General features: G+C 44.3%; 1 protein-coding gene across 1 annotated transcript in view; it reads left to right on the forward strand.

The window, feature by feature from the left end:
* The window catches only part of ccdc47 (coiled-coil domain containing 47), a 38,878-nt gene extending 33,347 nt beyond the window's left edge, over nt 1–5,531 (forward strand). Inside the window, exon 13 of the mRNA XM_052038932.1 lies at nt 1,562–5,531. Within this exon, the coding sequence (XP_051894892.1) occupies nt 1,562–1,642 (81 nt within the window). The 3' untranslated portion in view covers nt 1,643–5,531. The remainder of the gene's footprint in view (nt 1–1,561) is intronic.
* The last annotated feature ends 4,270 nt before the right edge of the window (nt 5,532–9,801 follow it).

Consider the following 9,801-nt stretch of genomic DNA (forward strand, 5'->3'; position numbering starts at 1 on the left):
ATGAATGTGGTGTGAGAGTCTCTGCCTCCACCAACTCCTCAGGCAGTGCGTTCCAGATTCCAACCATCCTCTGGGTGAAATAATTTCTTCCTCTGATCCGTTGAACTTGCGTCTTCTGGTTTTCGCAATATCTGCTTTGGAGAAACGTTCCTTACTATCTAGCTATACACCTCAATTTTATATACCTGAATCAGGTCCCTGCTGTGGCCCTACTAACCTTTTAAATAGTTGACTCTAACCCCGCTGCTCTTGTATTCTTTGCCCTGGCTAATAAAGGTAATTACCCCTGTGCCGCCTTCACCAACTTCTCTACCTGTGCCACCCTCTGACGTGTACATAATGGTCCCTGTGGTCCTCAGTATTCCCTGGGGTTCTACCATTCATTGTGAACGTCCTCGCCTTGTCAGTGCTGCCAAAATGCATCTCCTCACACACGTCAGGAGTAAACTCTGTTTGCCATTGCTCTGCCCATCTTACCAACTCATCCATATCATCCTGTAGCTGAAGGCAAAAAGGTCAGCGCGGACATGGTGGGCCGAAGGGCCTGTTTCAGTGGTGTATGACTCTGATGCCTCACTATCAACAGCACCAATCTGTGAACTTGCTGTTCAAACCTCCTACATTCATTTTCTGTTTTTATTCTGTTTTTGGAAAGGGTGCAGAGGAGATTTACCAGGATGCTGCCTGGTTTGGAGAGTATGGATTATGAGGAGAGACTAAGAGAGCTAGGGGTTTACTCTTTGGAGAGAAGGAGGATGAGAGGAGACATGATAGAGGTGTACAAAATATTAAGAGGAATAGATAGAGTGGACAGCCAGCGCCTCTTTCCCTGGGCACCAATGCTCAATACAAGAGGGCATGGCTTTAAAGTAATGGGTGGGAAGTTCAAGGGAGATATCAGAGGGAGGTTTTTTTACCCAGGGAGTGGTTGGGGCGTGGAATGCGCTGCCTGGGGCGGTGATGGAGGCAGGTACATTGGTCAAATTCAAGAGATTGTTAGATAAGAATATGGAGGAATTTAAAATAGAGGGATATGTGGGAAGAAGGGGTTAGATAGTCTTAGGCATGGTTTAAAGGTCAGCACAACATGGTGGGCCGAAGGGCCTGTATTGTGCTGTACTGTTCTATGGTTCTAATGCATTTTTTGCTTCAGTGAAAAAGGGAAAAAAATCAGGAACTGGTATTTATATAAGCCCATTTTAAGCCTTGGCATAGTTGTCATTTCAGAAATGTGGCGGTAGATTTGGCTATATTGAGGTCCCACAAACAAGTAACATGGTCGTGCCCAGATAAGTGAAGGCTGAGGGGTCAATGTGGGCAGGACACAGAAGAGCAACTGAGTTCTCACCAAATTACGCCATGGGGTTGAGGAGAGACAGGGCTTTACTTCATCTAAAAGACAGGACTTCAATGGTGTAGCACTCCCTCGCTACCTCTCAGGTCTGGGTATTGAGTTCCAGTCTCCAAAGTAGGAGGAACCATAGCACATTGGTGTATGCCCAGCTGGTTGCAGGTTTTCCCTTCTCCCTCGCGTGGTTTAATTGTTTCCTATTTCTCGCAGGAGGCCGCTCTCCGTCGCGAGCAGAAGAAGCAGGAGAAGCGGCAGATGAAGATGAAACAGATCAAAGTGAAAGCGATGTAGGAGCACCAAATAACCAGGGTGGGGAAAGATGAGGATGCTGCCTGGAGACAGCAGGCCACATCAAATTGAAATGTTTGATTTTAATGTTTAAAAAAAAACTCAGGGCACTCAAATAATTGATCTGCAGTTTATACAACCCGTTCCACTTATGCTGTCCTTGGACAATCTGGAGTATTTTTCCTTCCTCTTACTCTACTTCTCGCCTCAACTCTGCATGAAAGTCTTTATATGTTCTGTACAGTGCTGAGGTTAGGCATGGAATTTAGACTGATGGTTTGGGCATTTGCTCCACATTGCAAACAGTGAGATGCATCAGTGCTATCGCGGATGCCTGGTTTAACCCTGTCGTCTTCAGGTGGTCATTGTTGCAGATATTAGATTTATCAAACTGTTACCTCCTGCCTGTTCAGCATTTTTTTTTGATGAAGAGCCCCAGACAAGTTTCATTGAACTTGAATGGTCTTCAAAGACTCTTTGCAAAAATGAACTGCAAGGATCAGTGTGTAAGCTATGTGGTGGCTTGGTTCTGTCCCATGCGATTTGCTGGTGTTAAATTGAGCAATGTGAAGCCTTTTAAGGATGTGGCTCCGCCTTAGTGATTGAAAGCAATTCTCAGTTGCTGGGTGGATTAGTGGGCAGGGGTCTGAGTGGCTTCAGTCACTCAGGCAGGGCTGTTCCTGCACTAAAGAAGCAACATTTGCTGGGGTTTCTGCACCCGAGCATTTCCTTGTCTTCACCATTTCTTCACATCCACTCCTTTCCAGGAATTGAACATCAGGCAAGGAGCGTAGGAGACATGAGAGACTGGTAGATGCTGTAATCTGGAGCAAAAAACACACTACTGGAGGAACTCGGGTCAAGCAGCGTCTGTTGGAGGCTAAAGGCTAGTCAGTATCTGGAGTCGAGACCCTGTGTCAGTGTAAAGAGGTGAGAGGGAGGGGTGAGACAGGCTGGTAGGTGAGAGGTGGATCCAGGTGAGGAGGGAGATAATGGGCAGATGGAGGGAGGGATGTGGAGGTAGAGATGGAGGCTGGAAGGTGACAAGTGGAAACAGGAGGTGGCAGATGCTGGGAGGTGATAAGGTGATTGTTTACTTAAATTCCAGCATTGCAGCCTCTTGTTCACACATCACCTTCCAGCCTCTGTATCTACCTCCTCCCACCTGGCTATGTCTGCCCCCTTTTTTTCCCCCTCTGCCGTCACCCACCAGCCACTGTCTCCTGACTCCACCCCCACCTGTCTCCATCTGCCCATCATCTATTGCCTGCCAGACCCTGTCGCACCCCTCCCTCACTTCCCTTTATACCAACTGTCTCTGCTCTACTCTCACAGTCCTGAGGCAGGGTCCTGACTATTGGCGATCCCTCTGCCTCCACAGATGCTGCTCAATCCATTGGATTTCTCCAGCAGTTTGTTTCTTGCACAAGATTAGCGTAACTTTGCTCAGTTTAAGACGTTAAGCAGTTGATCAAAACTCCACGCAGTGAGTGGCCAGTTTAGAGTGGACATCATTCAAGAACAAAATCCTGGTACGTACACTTTTTTAAAGGTGGGGTTGGGGCTGGGTGAGGAAGAGAATGGAAGGAGTGTGAATTATGTCATTCTGGCCAGTTGCTGCCATTTGGACCATCCCTACCTCCATCTAACGGTGAATCTGTGACCAGTGAGAAGCATTCTCCTCCATTCATTCTGGTGTCTGGACATCTCCAGGCCAAAAGCATGTAGTTTTTACAGTTTTCCTGGCAAAGTAAACATTCAGCCAAGGGCCCACACGTGCTAGCCTGTGCATGACCTGCAATGGTACACATGCTTCTTGTCAAAGGCCACAGAATTTAGGGATGAGTTATGTGATGGGGACTGGAAAATGTACATCTGGTGCAGATCATCGGCTTAAGGCCTTGGAACCTGTCATTTCATTCACCCCAGTCATCAACTTGAGTTGCTGGGACAGCCTTCACATCTGGCCAACAAAGACAATAAAGATGTTTGACTCCGGGCACTGGAAAACAGCTGGAAAGCACTTGGTTCATCTGCTGGCTGCAGACTACACAGCAGTAACTAACAAAGCTGGCGCAGATCTTCAAAGGTTCTCCAGGTGCTAATAGATCCACTCTGAATCCTGTCAGCCCCTAGCTGGCTTTCATGTGGATTTATCTGGTGTGGGGAAAGAAGCAAGAAGTGAAGTGTAGGGTCACCAGTGCAGTTGCTCTCCTTTCCAAATACTGAGAGTTTGCTGCCTTGTAATATCTACCAGTAAAACCAAAATACATGTTAATTTGGAACCCCAGTACCAGTGGATTAGCATCTTTCATGTTCAAGATTTGCTGTAAGACTTGGTGACTGACTGCGTACATACTAGAAGTGTTCATGTGATCTTTGGAGGATTATCTCTGGTTTCAGGAAGATGCTTGCAGTGATGTGTCACCTTACAGAAGCATATTGCTTAGTCAGTTTCTTCTCAGCTTGAGCTATTTAACTCATTAGCTGGCTCAATCCTGCATTTGAACATCTCACGGAGGCCAGAGTTTTAAATGTGATATCAGATATTTGTCCCTAGACTGATGAGGATATGGTGAATGAATGTTTTGGAATTGATCCTGTGATACAGCAGGCTATGTTGTGTGCATCCCAGGACAAGAATCCACAAGTTAATCCCTGCAACAATGCATTTTTAATAGAAGATTTTAAATCTGCTCTTCACTTGAAACATTATTGTGTTGAAATGTCAATGACATCTATAAAACTCCTGACTCTCCTCCATCTGATTTAATTTTCTCTTAAACTATATTGCCTTGAAATGCTTTTAGTCCCACTTCCTGCCCTGTCACAGAGTTCCAGATTTCTACTGTTTATGTGAATAGGTGCTTCCTGATGTCACTCCTAAATGGCCCAACACTCCCTGGAGCCGGAATTTTGCACATGCTGCTCATGCAATGGTCCTGGATTTTTATAAAGTCAGCAAGAAACTGTTTAACCAAATATTTAAATACATGTAAACCCTGTCTTCCAGACCTGCGTAACATGGGGTTCAGATGGTATGATGTCAATGCATCAGCCTCTACATTAGTGAACCAGTTTAATCTTAAACACCATTGATAGATTATGCAATATAAACCATGTGTGAAGGCATGGAGGAGCTCGGTCAGTAATTCAGGATTATTTAGTATGCAACGGATACCATGTCAATGGGTTTGATTCAAGTTTCTGTACAGTGGCTAAACTTGACCAGTGCAGCAATAGAAGAACAACAGTAAGGCTCAACAGATAGCTAGTTAAGGGCAAGAAAATATCAGCTGACCTCGCCTACTGATTCCCACTCTCCAATAGCCCCAGAGAGTTCAGGTGGCACCTGCAGTGGGTGGTCCATCTGAAACTCAGTCTGGGGTTTGGGTAGGCAATGTTCCTGGGAGGAATGTCAAAAGAGTTTGTATCCCAGGGATGGTAATGTGTCCAAGGGAGAAAATGGCTAAAAAGACACAGTTGAGTGTTGATCTTCAGTACTCAGCTGCATATTGGAATGGAGACTAAATCTGATTATTCTGTTAATGTAACAAAGTAAATTTCCATTTGTACATTTGTTGAGAAAGGAAATTCCCTTGGCATGTGGATCTAGCCCTTGCAATATTCAGCCGCAGGGTAGAGATTTGACTGATCTGTTCTGGATGAAAACCCAAGCCCTTTGCCACCTTGCAGTAAAATCGCTTCTGCTGGTATTCCATGTATTGTATCTGCCATTTTAATCCAGTACTGCAGAGAAACACAAGATTGAAAGAGGGGAGTGTAAGCAGAATCTTTTTGTTCTTGAGTTTTATTTAAGTAAACGGATAATATTGAATCTATCATGGTATGTGCTGTGGTAAGCATGGACTTAATAATAAAAAAATCTTTATATTAGAATAAAAGCCTTGTGTTATTTTGTTCTGTTTTTCTTTGGTCCTGAGCAGAGTGGGTTTCCATTACATCCAAAATACAGCAGAGATAAAAGCAGAAAGCCATAATTAGCAAAGTGAAATGGGTAACATTTCAGGGCAATGATCTTCCATCAGAAAGGCTGCCATCATATTTTTGGAGGGAATTGTTCTCGGCACTTGTTTCTCTAGGAATTCCCAAAGTAGCATGGAATTTTGTGCTAATCAGAATGGGGGCTTTTGAGTAATGATGGATCAAACACTCCATTTGGTGCACTTAATATTCAGATCAAACGCTCCCAACAATAAAAGTATTAATCTTTCTTCCCACTTATGGTAATGTCAGTATTCCAATACCTGTCATACTATGATTGCAAATACTAAGAACATGTACAGCATGAATTAGATACATTGTGCTTCAATAATGTCCAAACCTGACTGCATTGCCTCTTCATGAGTGAGACGATTATGTTTTCTGCATCAGTTGATCTGGGTGATTTCCTACTGGGGTAAGGCAGGTTCAAAGGCTGTCCACAATACAATCTGCACTGACTCTGTGCTTATTAGGAACGAGATTGGGTTTGGGAAATTTTATCCTGTAGCCAGACCTGTGTTAGGAAGATTCATCTTTGGATACCTGCCAATGAGTTATATAATGTGTAATTCTGTACATTTGATTGTTGCTCCTCTGATAAATGAATTACAGATTAATTGAAATGTATCCCAATCGCCATGCAATTTCCATTAGTGCAGCTCATTTAGCTACCCTGCCAGATGAGTTCTGTCTGAAATTATGTAATTGGGCATAGTAGCACAGTAATTAATGTACTGCACTTGCAGTAATTGGAGCCTTGGACTGATTTCAGAGAAATGAACACTGAATCACCATGACGGCTGGGTCCTTAAGTAGTTACAATATGGAATGGTAAGTTAGTATCAGTAATTGTGACCATAAATTACCACATTGTAAAAACCCAAATGTTTATTTGTGGTTTTTTGACAAAGAAACCAAATGACCAGCTCAACGCAATTTCATTGGTTTGTCGCCACCCACCCCGACGGCCCCCTCATTGTGTAAGACGATGATCTTACACCATTGAGGACATAAGATCAGTCTTCCAGAGAGTGCCCCAGCGGAAAGCATCTGGCTTGGATGGTGTCCCTGGTCATGTCTTCAGATATTGTGCTAATCAGCTGGCTGGGGTATTTGCAGACGTTTTTAACCTCTCCCTGCTTCAATCTCAGGTTCCCACCTGCTTTAAGAAGACCACTATCATCCCAGTACCTAAAAAGAAAAACAAGGTAACATGCCTTAATGACTACCGACCAGTGGCTCTGACATCCACCATTATGAAGTGCTTCGAGAGGCTGGTCATGGCACACATCAACTCCAGCCTCCCAGAAAACCTCGACCACTGCAATTTGCCCACTGTTGAAACAGGTCTACAGTGGATGCCATCTCCCTGGCCCTACACTCATCTCTGGAACATCTGGACGGTAAAGACACCTACGTTAGACTATTGTTTATTGACTACGGCTCTGCCTTCAATACCATAATTCCAAGCAAACTCATCCCCAAACTCCGAGAGCTAGGACTCGACATCTCCCTCTGCAACTGGATCCTTGACTTCCTGACCAACAGACCGCAATCAGTGAGGATAGGCAGCAACACCTCCAGCACAGTTACTCTCAACGCCGGTGTCCCACAAGGCTGCATTCTCTACTCCACTCAGCCCCCTACTCTGCTCCCCATACACTCATGACCACGTGGCCAGGTTCTGCTCTAACTCCATCTACAAGTGTGTAGATGATATCACCTTAGTGGGCCGTATCCCAAATAATGATGAGTCGGAGTAAAGGAAGGAGATTAAAGAGCTTAGTGACAGGATGTCATGACACCAACCTTTCCCTCAATATCAGCAAAACAAAAGAAACTGGTCATTGACTTCAGGAAAGGGGGCGGTGCACATGCTCCTGTTTACATCAACTGAGGTCGAGAGGGTTAAGAGCTTCAAATTCCTAGGAATGAACATCACCAATAGCCTGTCCTTGTCCAACCATGTAGATGTCACGGCCAAGAAAGCTCACCAGTGCTTCTACTTCCTCAGGAGGCTAAAGAAATTTGGCATGTCCCCTTTGACACTCACCAACTTTTATCGATGCACCATAGAAAAGCATCCTATCCGGATGCATCACGGCCTTGGTACGGCAACTGCTCTGTCTGGAAACTGCAGAGAGATGTGGACACAGCCCAGCACATCATGGAAACCAGCCTCCCCTCCATGGACTCTGTCTATACTTCTCGCTGCCTTGGGAAAGCAGCCAACATGATCAAAGACCCCACCCATGCAGGACATTCTCTCTTCTCCCCTCTCCCATCAGGCAATAGATATAGGAACCCGAGGGCACGTACCACCAGGCTCAAGGACAGCTTCTATCCTGCAATTATAAGACTATTGAACAGTTCCCTGAGATGGACTCTTGACCTCAATCTACCTTGTTGTGACCTTGCACCTTATTGTCTACCTGCACTGCACTTCCCTGTAGCTGTGACACTTTACTCTGTATTCTGTTATTGTATTTACCCTGTACCAACTCAATGCACTCTGTACTTCCTCAATGCACTGTGTAATGAATTGATCTGTACAAACGGTATGCAAGACAAGTTTTTTCACTGTACCTCAGTACAAGTGACAATAATAAACCAATACCAACACCAGACCAACACAGGAATGTTGTTGTCTTTTAACTTGCATGCCATTTACTTGAGATAGTTAAGTGGCCCACTGGATTATACACTGGAATCCTGCAAAAGCTTCAGCAAGCAATTGTTCAATCTGTAGCAGTGATCCTGAGTTAGTGCTCTTGATCTCTGACATTGAGAAGATGTATTGTTTCTCTTCACGTTGCTCTCTTTTCACGGTTCCGATCCACGACCAAAGTGCATTAAATGTTAATCTGTTTATTATTGTCAAACGTCCCAAGGTACAATGAAAAGCCTTTGTTTGCCTGCAAAAGGAAAAGAATAGCAGAATGTAGAATATAGTGTTACAGTTACAGAGAAAATGCAGTGCAGGCAGGAAAATAAGGAGCAAGGCCATGATGAGATTGTGAAGTCAAGAGTTCATCTTTCTCGTTTAAGGGTCTGTTCAAGAGTCTTATAACAGTGGTATGGAAAGCTGTCCTTGAGCCTGGTGGTACATGTTCTGAAGCTTTTGTACTCTTCACCTGATGGAAGGGGGGAGAAGGGAGAATGACCAGGGTGGGAGGGTCCTTGATTATGTTGGCTGCTTTCCTGAGGCAGCAGGAAGTGTAGACAGAGTCAATGGAAGGGAGGCTGGTTTCTGGAATGGACTGGGCTGCGTTCACAACTCTCTTCAATTTCTTGCAGTCCCGAGCAGAGCAGTTGCCATATCGAGCTGTGATGCATCCCAATAGAATGCCTTCCATGGTGCATCTTTAAATATTGGTATTGGTATTAGTTTATTATTGTCACTTGTACCAAGGTACAATGAAAAACTTGTCTTGCATACCGATCGGTACAGGTCAATTCATTACACAGTGCAGTTACATTGAGTCAGTACAGAGTGCATTGATGTAGTACAGGTAAAAACAATAACAGTACAGAGTAAAGTGTCACAGCTACAGAGAAAGTGCAGTGCAATAAGGTGCAAGGTCACAACAAGGTAGATCGTGAGGTCATAGTCCATCTCATCATATAAGGGAACCGTCAATAGTCTTATCACGGCGGGGTAGAAGCTGTCCTTCAGTCTGGTGGTACGTGCCTTCAGGCTCCTGTATCCTTTCTATCTGATGTCATGGGACATGCTGAATTTCCTTAGCCTTCTGAGGAAGCAGAGATACTGCTGTGCTTTCTTGATGATAAGATCTGCATGGCTGGTCAAGGACAATCTTCCAAACACCTACGGGTTTAGGGGTGTGCCTGAGGACTGGAAAATTCAAATCAGTCAGTTTAACCTCTGGTAGGGGGAGTTCCAGAAGCAATAGTCAGACACAAAATTACTGGAATAAATGCAGATTGATAGGTGAAAGCCAGCATGGATTTTTTTTTTAAGCCAAATTGTGTCTGTTCAACTTGATAATTTTTTCAAATCAAATAACAGGGTCCATGGTGAAAATATTGATATGGTGTACAGATTTGCTGATAAGTTGCTTACCATCAAAATTGAAGGCTACGGAATAAAAGGGACTTTGATGCTAAGTATCAATAAACAGTGGTAGGTTGTTTTT

This window comes from Pristis pectinata, chromosome 25, assembly GCF_009764475.1.
Source record: "Pristis pectinata isolate sPriPec2 chromosome 25, sPriPec2.1.pri, whole genome shotgun sequence".
Classification (NCBI taxonomy): domain Eukaryota; kingdom Metazoa; phylum Chordata; class Chondrichthyes; order Rhinopristiformes; family Pristidae; genus Pristis; species Pristis pectinata.